This window comes from Bubalus bubalis, chromosome 16 (assembly GCF_019923935.1).
Source record: "Bubalus bubalis isolate 160015118507 breed Murrah chromosome 16, NDDB_SH_1, whole genome shotgun sequence".
Lineage (NCBI taxonomy): Eukaryota > Metazoa > Chordata > Mammalia > Artiodactyla > Bovidae > Bubalus > Bubalus bubalis.
Genome location: NC_059172.1, coordinates 63,140,121 through 63,154,691, shown reverse-complemented (window position 1 = coordinate 63,154,691; position 14,571 = coordinate 63,140,121). Strand labels below are relative to the sequence as shown.

The window sequence follows — 14,571 nt, the reverse complement described above, 5'->3', positions numbered from 1 at the left end:
TTCATGGGGAAACAGTGGAAACAGTGTCAGACTTTATTTTTCTAGGCTCCAAAATCACTACAGATGGTGACTGCAGCCATGAAATTAAAAGACGCTTACTCCTTGGAAGGAAAGTTATGATCAACCTAGATAGCATATTCAAAAGCAGAGACATTACTTTGCCAACAAAGGTCCGTCTAGTCAAGGCTATGGTTTTCCTGTGGTCATGTATGGATGTGAGAGTTGGACTGTGAAGAAGGCTGAGGGCCGAAGAATTGGTGCTTTTGAACTGTTGTGTTGGAGAAGACTCTTGAGAGTCCCTTGGACTGCAAGGATTCCAACCAGTCCATTCTGAAGGAGATCGGCCCTGGGATTTCTTTGGAAGGAATGATGCTAAAGCTGAAACTCCAGTACTTTGGCCACCTCATGCGAAGAGTTGACTCATTGGAAAAGACTCTGATGCTGGGAGGGATTGGGGGGCAGGAGGAGAAGGGGACGACAGAGGATGAGATGGCTGGATGGCATCGCTGACTCGATGGACGTGAGTCTGAGTGAACTCCCGGAGTTGGTGATGGACAGGGAGGCCTGGCGTGCTGCGATTCATGGGGTCGCAAAGAGTCGGACACGATTGAGCGACTGATCTGATCTGACAGCCTGCGCAGAGCGAGGCCCCAAACCTGGGGGCCACAGGGTATGCTGAGGCTGGGGGCGTGCCCGGCGAGCACAGATGCCCCCTCGGGCGGCCCTCCGCCGGAGAACCTAGACTTGCCCCACGGCCGCAGGCTCCCGGTGCCCGGCTGGGCCGGGAGCCCCCTCCCATCTTTCCTCAGGTTGGGGCCAGGCCCCTCAGCCCACCTCTGACCACTTCACCTCCCGCAGTCCCGCTCTCGCCGCCTTTTTAGGCCCCGCCCTTTCGACCGCGCCCGTCACGGCGCTCGGGTCCTGTCCCCCCGCCCCAGAGACGCCTTCGCCACCGAGCGCACCACTTTCCACTCCTCCCCACGCCTAATCCTCCCAGATTCGGCCTGCTGGAACGCCCCTGCCCCTCGTCGTTCTATAGTAGCCGCCCCGACCCGCTCTGGGTCACCCTCAGCCCCTCATTTCCTGGAGAAAGACCGTACGTTCACCGCTTCTCTGGTCCGCGGAGCGGGTAGGGCGAGGCTTCGCAGCCCGTTTTACGACAACTTGCGGCCGCGCTGCGCGGCTGACGGCAACGCCGCGCTGCTCTTGGAGAGGTCACTCCGGAGACGGCGTTGGTTTTGGGGTGTGGGGGCCGTGGCACTATGTGGCGCGTCTGTGCGCGACGGGCTCAGAATGCAGCCCCCCGGGCGGGATTCGGGGCTCGGTGGACGGCCTTTCGGGAGGAGCCGGGAGCTCCGTGCGTGACCCCGCAGGCTGGCTCGGCTCTGGCTCGCTGCAGCAGCAAGACCCCAGGGTATGGCAGGGTCCGGGCACTCTGCGGCTGGAGCCCAGTCTCTTGGGCCACACCGCGGAATCGCGTCCTGCTGCAGCTCTGGGGATCGCCTAGCCGCCGCTGGTATAGCCTACCCCCGCATCAGAAGGTAAGCCCCAGAACCTGTCCTTCGCGGGACCCCGTTGTCCTTCACGGCAGACTTGGCTTGGGATCCTTCCTTAGAGGTCTTGATGATCCTCCGTCTCCGCCCCCCTCCAGGTATACTCTGTCACTGTCCCTTCTCCATTACCCAGCTTTGCTCTAGCTCTTGAGCTTCCTTCTCCTGACCTATTCCATTGAAAAAGGAGCTGCAGGCTTCCTTCTCCTGACCGGTTCCGTTCAAAAAGCGCCAAGCCTGGGGCGGTCTGTGGGATGTCTGCTGAGTACATGCTGTTAGAAACACCCAGAACAGTGGAGCGGAAGTCCTGTCCTTCTGGTTGAGAGCTTCTGATGTTAGGAAATCCTTTTATAAGCCCATTGCCCAATGTGTGAAGGGACTCAGACTCAGCGTTAAATTAGTCTGAATTGAACGAAGTGGTACACCAGATTGAGAGTTAGGTAGCTCTTAAAATTGAGTATTTCTCCCTTTTCTCCTCTAGGTTCCATTGCCTTCACTGTCCCCTACAATGCAGGCAGGCACCATAGCCCGGTGGGAAAAGAAGGAAGGAGAAAAAATCAATGAGGGTGAACTAATTGCAGAGGTAAGTTGGAAATGAGTTGAGACTAGCTTAGCTAAATGGAGCATTAACTTTCTGAGTGGGTAATTATCCTTTTTGCCTGGAGAATTCCATGGACAGAGGAGCCTGGTGGGCTGCTGTCCATGGGGTCGCAAAGAGTCAGACATGACTAAAGCAACTTAGCATGCATGCATGCATGCATTGGAGAAGGAAATGGCAACCCACTCCAGTATTCTTGCCTGGAGAATCCCAGGGATGGAGGAGCCTGTGGGCTGCCATCTATGGGGTTGCACAGAGTTGGACAGGACTGAAGCGACTTAGCACGCATAAGAAACTTAGATGTTTTTTACAGTCTGATATGAGAGATTGGTTAGCCAAGTTAGCTGCAGCTAACCAAACTGATTTTTAGCCTGGGTGTTTTTAATAGTAATTCTTTCAAACCTGTGATAGAGGCTTTATTTTCACTGTTGAACTGTATGATTTTTTTTTTTTTTTTTTGCTGTAAGATTGATTTACGATGTTGTGTTAAATACTCTTGTCCATTATGGTTTATCACAGATACAGAATGTAGTTCCTTGTACTATATAGTAGGACCATGTTGCTCTCCATTCAGTATGTAATAGTTTGCATCTGCAAATCCTACTCTGTTTTTTCCCTGCCCCACCCCTCAATCACAAGTCTATTCTCTGTGAGTTCATTTCTATTTCGCAGATAAGTTCATTTGTGCCATTTTAGATTCCACGTATTTTTCTTTCTTTTTCTGACTTACTTCACTTTGAACTGTATGATTTTAGACACGAGTTAATAAACTTCATACCTGCAGCGGAAGCCTAAGCTCCTACTTTTGTGTTAAAAGGTTGAAACCGATAAAGCTACTGTTGGATTTGAGAGTGTGGAGGAGTGTTACATGGCAAAGATCCTTGTTGCTGAAGGTACCAGAGATGTTCCAGTTGGAGCAATCATCTGTATCACAGTTGAAAAGTGAGTAGTACCGGGGGAAACTGTGAAAGTCAGGTGCTTAAGTGGAGTATTTTAACCCAGAACTGAGGAGTTAGTTAAAAGCTTCTAAGGCTGATACATCCGCTTTATAAGCCCCTTATACTTACACATTCTTTCTCTTCCTTAGGCCTGAAGATGTTGAAGCCTTTAAAAATTACACACTGGATTCTTCAGCAGCACCTGCCCCACCAGCAGCCCCGGCACCAACCCCTGCCGCCCCCGCTCCATCCCCTGCACCTTCTGCTCAGGCTCCTGGTAGCTCATATCCTACTCACATGCAGGTGAGGCTCAGCCTCTGGGTGTCTGCTCTAGAAAATGTATTATTTACTCATTATTTTTCGTAGATGAGTTGCATCCTGGAAACTGGCATTAAACCTGGCTGGTTTTTGTCATTTGAAAGTAAATAGAGATTTAAACATGAAAATTGACAACATTTATTCTAGTGGTTATTTCCAGATGTGTGTACTTGGATAGTTCTTTTAACCTTTCTCAGCCTCCGTGTAGCAGGTAGGATAATGTTTGGTCCTTTTCATTCAAGAATATCATGTCGGATTTTGAGGATTGTGCTTACATCTGTACTTTGCTGTGCTAAGTCGCTTCAGTTGTGTCAGAGATTCCTCTGTCCATGGGATTCTCCAGGCAGGAGTACTGGAGTGGGTTGCCATGTCCTCCTTCAGGGGATCTTCCCAACCCAGGGATCGAACCTGTGTCTCTTATGTCTCCTGCCTTGGCGGGCAGGTTCTTTACCACTAGCACCACCTGGGAAACCCACTTATATCTACTCTCTGTCTAAATAGAGTTTTTTTAGTAGGCCCCAAGTGCTGTCTATTGAATAAAAGCCCCCAATTAGTGTTTTTCCTTGACATGTAGTGTTTTCTCAGAGTAAGTGAAATAATCCAGTAGTATTTAGAAAAGACCAACAATAAAGAATAAGTGTCAAATAGACATATATAATCTGGAGGAGGGCATGACAGTCTACTCCAGTATTCTTGCCTGGAGAATCCCCATGGACAGAGGAGTATGGAGGGCTACCTACAGTCAATGGGGTCTCAAAGAGTCAGACATGACTGAGCGATTCAGCACAGACATATATAATAGCATTACAGCAAAGCTGAAGGTGGTAAATATAGTCACTGTTGATTCTGTTAACTAAATCAGTTTCTAAGAAACTGATTAGTTTATTAGATATTAGGATTATCCCATGTATATTTGTGTGTTTTGGATACTGAAAATGGATAAAAGCCAGCTGTGTTTTTTTCCTAAAGGATTAAGACTAGAACTTTTCCTTCTCTTAGTTTATTTGTAGAAATTTTTGTATAGGGATAATTTTCTTCTTGGGGCATCGTGTTCTATACCCTGGTTTTTTATTAACATTCACTCATGATGAAATTTTGCCTGGTGGTCAGTTCACACATTTATTCCATCCTGTTCAGCAATTTTTTTTTAATTTTTTAATTTAAGAAAAGTTACAAAAATTTTTTTTGTCTGTGCTGAGTCTTCATTGCCAAGAGAAGGCTTTCTCTAATGGTGGTGAGCAGGGACTGCTCTCTTGTTGCGGTGCTTGGGCTGCCCATTGTGATGACTGCTCTTGGTGCAGAGCGTGAGCTGTAGGTACAGGAGCTTCAGTACTTGCAGCTCGAGGGCTCTAGGGCATGGGCTCAGTGATTGTGGCGCATGGGATTCGTTGCCCCAAGGCATGTGGGATCTTCTCAGGCCAGGGATCGAAGCCGTGTCCTCTGAATTGGCAGGCGGATTCCTGACCATTGGACCACCAGAGAAGGTCAAGAGCTCTAAGTTTTGTTTTACTTTTTTCCCCACAGCTTCCTGAGACATCATCCACTAAAATGACTTTTCTCTCAGCACAATCCTTATGTTAATTAGATGCAAAAGACTTAAGAAGATAGCAAACAAAACCCATAACTGAGTGAGCATCCAAATTCAGTGAACATTCAAGCCATATAAATAGGGAAGTAGTCTTTAATTTAGATTAGCCAATCTGTTGTTTTAGATTTTACTTGGGTGGAAGTGACTATTGTAAGATTAGGTTTTTGTTGTTGTTTTGGGGTTTTTTTTCAGCCATGCCATATGGCATTCAGGATCTTAGTTCGCCATACAGGGATTAACCTGTGCCTTGTTGCATTGGGAGCACAGAGTATAAACCGCTGGGCCACCAGGGAAGTCCCGAACAATTCTTAATATGTTTTTTATCTTGAAAAAGTACCTGGGAGGGACTTCGCTAGTGGACTAGTGGTTAAGAATCTGCCTGCAGGGGTCACAGGTTCAATCCCTGGTCTGGGAAGATTCTCACATGCTGAAGAGCAACTAAATGCACGTGCCACAACTACTGAGCCTGCGTGCCTTGAGCCCATGCTCTGCAACAAGAGAAACCTCTCCAGTGGGAAGCCTGTGCACTGTGGCTGGAGAGTAGCACCTGCTCACTGCACCTAGAGAAACCGTGTGTACAGCAGTGAAGACCCAGGGCAGCCAAAAATAAATAATTAAAAATTTAATAAAGTATTATCCAGGGAGTTTGGGAGAAATTCAGTCTCCTCTGAATGAAAAGGTAGATTTCAATAAAGCACACAGTAAACTTTTAGTGGAAAAGTCTGAGGTCATTCTATGAAGATGAAAAACCTCTAGCTTAATCTAAGTGTTGAGAAAGATGAGAAGTTCTATGTTTAGATATTGTTGAAGAATTAATTTTAGCTGTCTAGAAAGAAATCTTTCCCCTCTGCCCATGGTTTTTAACTTTGGAGGGTGGGTCAGAGTATCACTGGCACTATAAAAGCTTGAGATTTGAAGGATTTCCCTGTAGGGATACTATTGAAGCACGAGGCTTTTGCTGCTGTGGGAGCACCAGGCAGATGGGAATTTGAATTGTCATTCCATAAAGCTATTTGCTTGCCTGAGTGCCGTTGTGTCAAAAGCATCCTAGTGTTGAGAAATAATAAAATATGTGTTTGTTTCTACAGGTGCTTCTTCCTGCCCTCTCTCCCACCATGACCATGGGCACAGTTCAGAGATGGGAAAAAAAAGTGGGTGAGAAGCTAAATGAAGGAGATTTATTGGCAGAGATAGAGACTGACAAGGCCACTATAGGTGAGATTTCTTCAGCTCTTAATGGTTGAGACACTGAGTTTTCCAGTAAGGGAAGAGGATTGCCATCCTGTCCTATAATGACTGAGTGATAACATGAAAAATTTTAATTCTTGGGATTAATTTCCTGGAACAGAGTATTTTCATAAACAAAAGTGTTGCATAGTTGGATCTGTTGGTTCCAAACTGCACTGTCATTGAATCACAGCTGTATCAGCTTGGAGATAATTTTTAGGCCAGAGTTTAATTATTAGCCTTATGTTACTGAGAAGCTGTATCCAAATTGACATTCTTCACACTGGTCAAGGGGGAAAAAAGAGGAAATAGGGGGAAATAACATCAAAGGCAGGAAAATACTGAAGAAATTCAGATGACTTTGAGGGAGAACTTGAAAGTAGGGTTTCGATTGTTGTTGTATATGAGAATGACTGATGAAATGTATATACTACTTGTTCAGATATTATATCACATTTCCTTTTATTGACTATCTGATTTATTTTTATGCTTAGGAAAAAAACCCCTCTAGACAATTAATATTTGCCATACTATATCTGGATACCTGTAGATAATTTTTTTTTTTTCTGTCCAGTCCTCAAAGATGCAATAGGAGCTTCTGGGCATCCTCTGCAGTGGTCTTTTTCGGATTTTGTTCTTCACACCCCATGATTCCGTGATGGCACCTTGGGGTCAAGGAGACTTAGACAGTAGGACTGTACTTGCCCCCTTCCCTCACTTCTCTGTTTTATCTTTTAGCATATTGTGCTCTCCCCCATAAAATTTTATTAAAGTAAAGGGTTCTTTTTTGTTTGTTTGTTTTTTGGCCGCCCGGGTCTTTGTTGCAGCACACAGGCTCTCGCTAGTTGCAGTGCTCAGGCTTGTTGCAGAGTATGGACTCTAGAGCTCACGGGCTCAGCAGTTGCAGTGGCAGGCGTAGTTGCTCTGTGGCATGTGGGATCTTAGTTCCCTGACTGGAGATCGAACCCGTATTCCTTGCATTGGAAGACAGATTGTTAACCACTGGACCACCAGGGAAGTCCCTATTCTGTTTGTTAAAAAGATTATTAAAAAGAAACAGAAAAGCCCTGGCAAAATAGGTGTATTTTGCATTTTAACTTGATTACCAATGTTGCTGTAGAGAGTGGTATTCTAGAAACTGGTCATTAGAGATGTATTAACCTTGGTCAAACTCTATAAACTCCGTAGTGGCCATGGAGCCTTTTCTTTTGATATGTCTTGTATTGGATATTAATTCTCAGCTGGGAAATAAAAGGATTCATCAAAGATGTGTTCATCAGGGAGAGGCACAGCCCAACAGAAAGCTGAGATCTGGAAGGCAAAAGATGTCCTCTACAGTGGCTCCTTTCAGTTTTACTTTTGGAATCCGTTGTATTTGAGTTCCTTGTTAAAAAAAAAAAGCAGTAGCTGGGAATTCCCTGGTGGTCCATTGGTTAGGACTTCACAGTTTCCCTGCCAAGGGCCCGGGGTTCAGTCCCTGGTGGGGGAACTAAGATCCCAGAAGCCACATGGTGCAGCCAAAAAAAGAAAAGCAGGAGCTGAGTAAAGTTGTCAACACCATTGAATCTCCATAGTAATGCTGTATTTCTTCATATTGAAATAGTTGGTGTAATACCAAGTATGACCTCTTCAGAAAAGTTCCAAAGATGCATCACTATCAACTGTAGTAGCTCTTTTAATTTAACAACCATGTGGTTCTGTTCTTTAGCAGTACAACTGATGCCATCTCAGGAGTCTTGTGGGTCTGCTCAGAGCAGCCCTTGGAGATGTTTTAAAGAAAACATTCAGAGCTAACCACTGTGTAACCTCTTGGGGTTTTACTTGACAAATATTTATTAGTATTTACTTTGTATTAGGTAGTATTTACTTTGTATTAGGTAGTATTTACTTTGTATTAGGCACTATTTCCAAGTGCTTGGAAAATATTAATTCACTTAACTTTTGTAATAGCCCTGTGAGGTAGGTACTGTTCTTCCCATTTTGTAGGTAAAGAGGCTGAGACACAGGTTAAATAGCTTGCAAAAGGTTATATAGCTACTTTGAAGAACCTTTTACTTAAAAACTGTGCTTTGAAGAAAAAAAAAACAAAATTGTGCTTTGAATTTGGTAGGCTAGTAGAGTCCTTTAAGTTCCATAATGGTTTTTTCTTTCTATTTAAGGTTTTGAAGTACAGGAAGAAGGTTACCTGGCAAAAATCCTGATCCCTGAAGGCACACGAGATGTCCCTCTAGGAACCCCGCTCTGTATCATTGTGGAAAAAGAGGCAGATATACCAGCATTTGCTGACTATCGGCCAGCTGAAGTAACTGATTTAAAACCACCAGCACCACCACCTATCCCATCTCCGGTAGGTATGCTTCTAGAATTGAGGGAACCACTTACCTTATTCATCTCTAAATTAAGGGGTGATAGTCTAGGTTCCTTCCAGTGCTAAGAGTCTGTGACTAAGGAAGGAGATAGTTAACATTTATGGAGACCCACGGGGTGCATGGGACTGCACTGTTCACATAATGGTCAATAGTTTGATTCTTATAATTTTTCTTTTCCCTGCTTTCTTGAGTCTTGTTGAGAACAAAACTGAGGTGACTTGATCTTTTTATGCTTTAGGTGTAGATATACATATGGAAGGTAATGCTTTGTCACCCATTTTCTATAGAATTTGTAGTCTTTGTCGGTCCTCTTGGTATTCACATATTATAGTAGGTCAAGCTTATATTTGTAACACATGGGAATCTTGACGTGAATAGCTTATTTTGCGTAGAATTTAGTTTTTTGCTATATACTATATACGAGGGCTTCCCTCGTAGCTCAGTCAATAAAGAATCTGCCTGCAATGCAGGAAACCCGGGTTCGATTCCTGGCTCAGGAAGATCCCCTGGAGAAGGAAATGGCAACCCACTGCAGTATTCTTGCCTGGAGAATCCCATGGTCGGAGGAGCCTGGCAGGCTACAGTCCATGGGGTTGCAAGGGTCAGACATGACTTAGTGACTAAACCACCACCATATACTATATACCTATAACATGAACTCATATGAATTCCAGGCAGCAGTCACGCTATAAGACTTCTGCAGGTGTAGAATCATGTGAGTTTAGACTAGATACACAGTTCTGTCAGAGAAAACTTTGATTTCTGACTTCCATACATTTATGGGGAGCTGGCAAGTAGTAGTATTGGTTTATTTTTTAATGTGTTTTCAACATGGAATCTTCCAGAATAATTTATTATTTTGGAAGTAGGTTAAGTAAAAACCATGTAGGTGAATAAGAGAATGAGAATAAAAAAGGGACAAGAAAATAGAGATAAGAGATTAAAGTGAAGAAAGGCTATAAGGATGTTATATACTGGTCACCAGAATTAAATTCAGTGCCTCTCTGTATTAATCATGGAGTTAGAGAACTTGACTTTGTTCTGTCTTTGTTAAAATAATGTTATTGTATTCATGTTGCTGTATTATGTTGGTTAAGCAAGAAAAATGAGCATTTAACCTTTGGAGAAAAGACAAAAGTTATATAATTAAAATAGGTTTGACTTAGCTATAAGCTGTTAATCTTTCAGACCAGTCTTTTCAGTGGTGAATTAACAATTTGTAACTTTTTTCAAAAGGCAGCCCCTGTTCCTCCAGCTCCCCAACCTGTAGCCCCTCCACCTTCAGCCCCTCGGCCAGCCGCTCCAGCTGGACCAAAGGGAAGGGTGTTTGTTAGCCCGCTTGCGAAGAAGTTGGCAGCAGAGAAAGGGATTGACCTTACACAAGTTAAAGGTACGTCTGTTTCTATGGAATGGAGTTTTACTAAAATTGAGTTTCTTCCTTAGGACCAGAGAGTACAACCACAACTATTAATATATAGAGCTGTCTTACCTGGGGAAGTAGGGAGAAGGATGAGGGAGGGAACTGACGGAGCAGGAAAACTTCCTGTGCTTTGCTTGGTCTGTCTAAGGTCTACCTGTATAATTTAGATAGCTTTTTTCATTTTCTATTAACGGGAACTGCTTAATTGTTGGTGAAAGTATGATGTGTTCAGCAAAGCTGGGTTACAGTACTTGATTATGTGATAAGAAATCTGTATTAGTGCTAGGCGAGTGAATGTAGCAATACTCAAAACACAACATGAAGTTGGGATGACATGAAATGACTTAAAATAATAAAATTCATATAAAACTGAACTAACGCCTATTGAGGGCAAAGGAAAATGTCTTACTCATCTTTTCCTTCCCAAAGACAATATGTAGCTTAGTGATAAGAGCGTGGGCTCTTGAATCAGACCATCTAGGGTTTAATCCTGGCTTTATCACTTTCTATGTAATATGTCTTTTCATGAGTTACTTTGTTTTTCCATCTGTAAAACTGAGATAATAGTTTCCAATAAAATAAGTGAAGGGCTTAGAACAGTATCTAGAATATAGTAATACTCCATACATAGTAATTTTGTTCATGTTATTATTATTGGCTGGCATTTAAATGTTTTAAGCTAAAATTTAATGTAAGGTAATTAATATACTTTGGAAAGGGGTGGGAGAAATTACTGTTTGTGGAGCTTGGTTTGATGGCTAGTCATTTAATTACCAGACTTAATTTGCATAACACTTGAAGTAAGAATTATCGTCTCATATTTTTTGGATAGGAAAATAGACTCTTGAAAGATCTCTTGTTCTGTTAAGCAGTAAAGTTGCAATTCAAATCTAGATTTGTTTCATTTTGGAATCTGTATTTTTCCCACTACCCTATACTTCCTTCTGTTTTGATGTTCTGCCATCTTTAATTACTCAAAATAATGGCTACTTCTGCAGTTTTCCATCTATGAGCAATCATTGTTGGTTATCACTGTCTGCAGACTGTTGTTTTAATGGTTTGAAAGCAAGCCAGTTCCCAAAGATACGGGGACAGAAGTTATCACTGTTTCACCTCAGAGAATTCTTGTAAAAAGACCCTTTTTTCCATCTTAATGTCATTTCCCTAATATATTGCCATTCTTTATGTATGTATGATTAGGGATAGCAATTTAAGTTGGAAAACATTTTTAAGGGGAGGAAGGACTGGGTTAATAATTATATCTGAAGAATTTAAACAAGTAAATGAGGATCATTTGTTGGATATTGAGTGATACTGGCTGCCTTAGGTAATATTTATGTGGAAAAAAATCTCAGTATTCTTATGCAGTTAGAGTTAAGTGATTCATTTATTTAAACAAATATTCATTGAGTATTGTCTGTGCATCCAACACTTGTTCATGGGACAGACAGTAAAGAAGTAAATGGACAGGGATTATAACATAGTAGTTAAGAGTATTGGCTTTAGAGCTGGAATGCTTAGATTTTAAACCCCAGCTCTGTCGAACACTAGGTGTGTTCCCTTTTCTGTCTCAGTTTCTTTATTTGTATATAGAAATAATACTTTATAGCTTGTTGGGATTAAATGCGTTAATAACAGTGCCTGTACGTAGAAAGCAAATATAGGTAATTAGCTATGGTGATAATAATAGCTTATTAAATAATATGATTTGAATGCTAACAAATAAACCAGTGTTATGGTAGGGAGTAACAAACAGGGTACCTCTATGTCATGGGTTTCCCAGGTGGCACAGTGGGAAAGAATTTGCCTGCCAGTATAGGAGACACAGATTCAATCCTTGGGTCAGGACTGTCCCCTGGAATAGGAAATGGCAGCCCACTCCAGGATTCTTACCTGCACAATTTCATGGACAGAGGATCCCAGCAGTCCATGGGGTCGCAAGGAGTCAGACACGACTGAGCAACTCAGCACAGCACACACATGCACGCATGACCACTTTTGGACAGGATGGTTGGGGAAGATCTTTTTGACGAGGTGAAATTTGATCTGACCTGAAAGATGAGGAGTCAGCTATGAGCCAACCATGTGAAGAACTGCAAGAGAAGCATTCTGGGCAAAGACCAGCCTGAAGGGGACAGAGCTCGGTGTGTTTGAGGCAAAGAAAGGAAGCCAGTGTTAATGGAGCATAGTGAGCAGAGTGGTAGGAAATGAGGGCAGAAAGAAACTCAGGGGTAAGAACATAAAAGACTTTACAGGTTATGATAGAGTTTGAATTTTATTTCAAGTAGGGCAGGAAGCCATTGAAAATTAAAATGAAGAAGTGGCAGAAAATCATTTATATTTTTAAAAGATTGTTTTGGCTGCTCTGTGCAAATGGATTAAATGAAAGCAAAAGTGTCTGTTAAAATGTTGCTGGAGTCGGTGGTTTACACAAAGGTGATGAGAATAGAAATGGAAAAGAAATGGACAGCCTCAACATACGTTTGTGGCAGAATCAACAGAACTTAGGGATTGGATATGAGGACTCAACAATAGCGACTTCAAAAGATACGTGCAGTGACAGTCTGGATAGGGTGAAAAGTGAATGAAGAAGTGGAGATAGCATTGTGGACAACTTAGTCAAGAGCTTTTGCTGCGAAGGAAGGCATAGAAATAGAGATGTACCGTTCGGGAGGACATGAGCTCAAGACTGGGCTTTAGAAAACGAGTGGTGGTAGAACAGCCCTCAGAGAAGGCAATGGCACCCCACTCCAGTACTCTCGCCTGGAGAATCCAATGGACGGAGGAGCCTGGTGGGCTGCAGTCCATGGGGTCGCTGAGAGTCAGCCACGACTGAGTGACTTCACTTTCACTTTTCACTTGCATGCATTGGAGAAGGCCATGGCACCCCACTCCAGTACTCTCGCCTGGAGAATCCCATGGATGGAGGAGCCTGGTAGGCTGCAGTGCATGGGGTCGCTTAGAGTCAGCCACGACTGAGCGACTTCACTTTCACTTTTCACTTTCATGCATTGGAGAAGGAAATGACAGCCCACTCCAGTGTTCTTACCAGGAGAATCCCAGGGACGGGGGAGCCTGGTGGGCTGCCGTCTATGGGCTCGCACAGAGTTGGACACGACTGAAGCGACTTAGCAGCAGCAGCAGCAGAACAGGCCTAGTGTAGAGTTTCTCAGCTGTGGCACTACTGACATTTTTGACCAGGTAATTCTTTGTTTGTGGGTTTCTCTGGTGGCAAACCACTTCAGTATTCTTGCTTTGAGAACCCCATGAACAGTATGAAAAGGCAAAAAGATAGGACCCTGAAAGATGAACTTCCTGGGTCGGTAGGTGCCCAATATACTACTGGGGATCAGTGGAGAACTAACTCCAGAAAGAACGAAGAGATAGAGCCAAAGCAAAAACAACGCCCAGCTGTGGATGTGACAGGTGATGGAAGTAAAGTCTGATGCTGTAAAAAGCAATATTGCATAGAAACCTGGAATAGTAGGTCCATGAATCAAGGCAAATTGGAACTGGTCAAACAGGAGATGGCAAGAATGAACATTGACATTTTAGGAATCAGCGAACTAAAATGGACTGGAATGGATGAATTTAACTCAGATGATCGTTATATTTACTACTGTGGGCAAGAATCCCTTAGAAGAGATGGAGTAGCCATCATAGTCAACAGAAGAATCCAAATGCAGTACTTGGATGCAGCCTCAAAAATGGCAGAATGATCTCTGTTCATTTCCAAGGCAAACCATTCAATATCACAGTATCCAAGTCTAGGCCCCAACCAATAATGCTGAAGAAGCTGCAGTTGAACAGTTCTATGAAGACCTACAAGACCTTCTAGAACTAACACCCAAAAAGATGTCCTTTTCTTTAAAGGGGACTGGAATGCAAAAGTAGGAAGTCAAGAAATACCTGGAGTAATAGGCAAATTTGGCCTTGGAGTACAGAATGAAGCAGGACAAAGGCTAATAGAGTTTTGCCAAGAGAACGCACTGGTCATAGCAAACACCCTCTTCCAACAACACAAGAGAAGACTCTACAAATGGATACCACCAGATGGTCAATACCGAAATCAGATTAATTATATTCTTTGCAGCCAAAAATGGAGAAGCTCTATACAGTCAGCAAAAACAAGACCAGGAGCTGACTGTAGCCCAGATCATGAACTCCTTATTGCCAAATTCAGACTTAAATTGAAAGTAGGGAAGACCACTAGACCATTCAGGTATGACCTAAATCAAATCTCTTATGCCTATACAGTGGAAGTGACAAATAGATTCAAGGGATTAGATCTGATAGAGTGCCGGAAGAACTATGGATGGAGGTTTGGACGTTGTACAGGAGGCAGTGATCAAGACCATCCCCAAGAAAAAGAAATGCCAAAAGGCAAAATGGTTGTCTGAGGATGCTTACAAACAGCTATGAAAAGAAGAGAAGTGAAAGGCAAAGAAGAAAAGGAACGATATACCCATCTGAATGCAGAGTTCCAAAGAATAGCCAGGAGAGACAAGAAAGCCTTCTTCAGTGATCAGTGGAGAGAAATAGAGGAAAACAATAGAATGGGAA

At 43.1% G+C, this 14,571-nt stretch overlaps 1 protein-coding gene across 1 annotated transcript in view; it reads left to right on the top strand.

Moving 5' to 3' along the window:
• Window positions 1-926: 926 nt before the first annotated feature.
• The window catches only part of DLAT (dihydrolipoamide S-acetyltransferase), a 35,325-nt gene continuing 21,680 nt past the window's right edge, over window positions 927-14,571 (top strand). Inside the window, exons 1-7 of the mRNA XM_006065243.4 lie at window positions 927-1,541; window positions 2,032-2,133; window positions 2,966-3,090; window positions 3,236-3,389; window positions 6,081-6,207; window positions 8,379-8,566; window positions 9,825-9,978. Of these exons, the coding sequence (XP_006065305.2) occupies window positions 1,263-1,541; window positions 2,032-2,133; window positions 2,966-3,090; window positions 3,236-3,389; window positions 6,081-6,207; window positions 8,379-8,566; window positions 9,825-9,978 (1,129 nt within the window). The 5' untranslated portion in view covers window positions 927-1,262. The remainder of the gene's footprint in view (window positions 1,542-2,031; window positions 2,134-2,965; window positions 3,091-3,235; window positions 3,390-6,080; window positions 6,208-8,378; window positions 8,567-9,824; window positions 9,979-14,571) is intronic.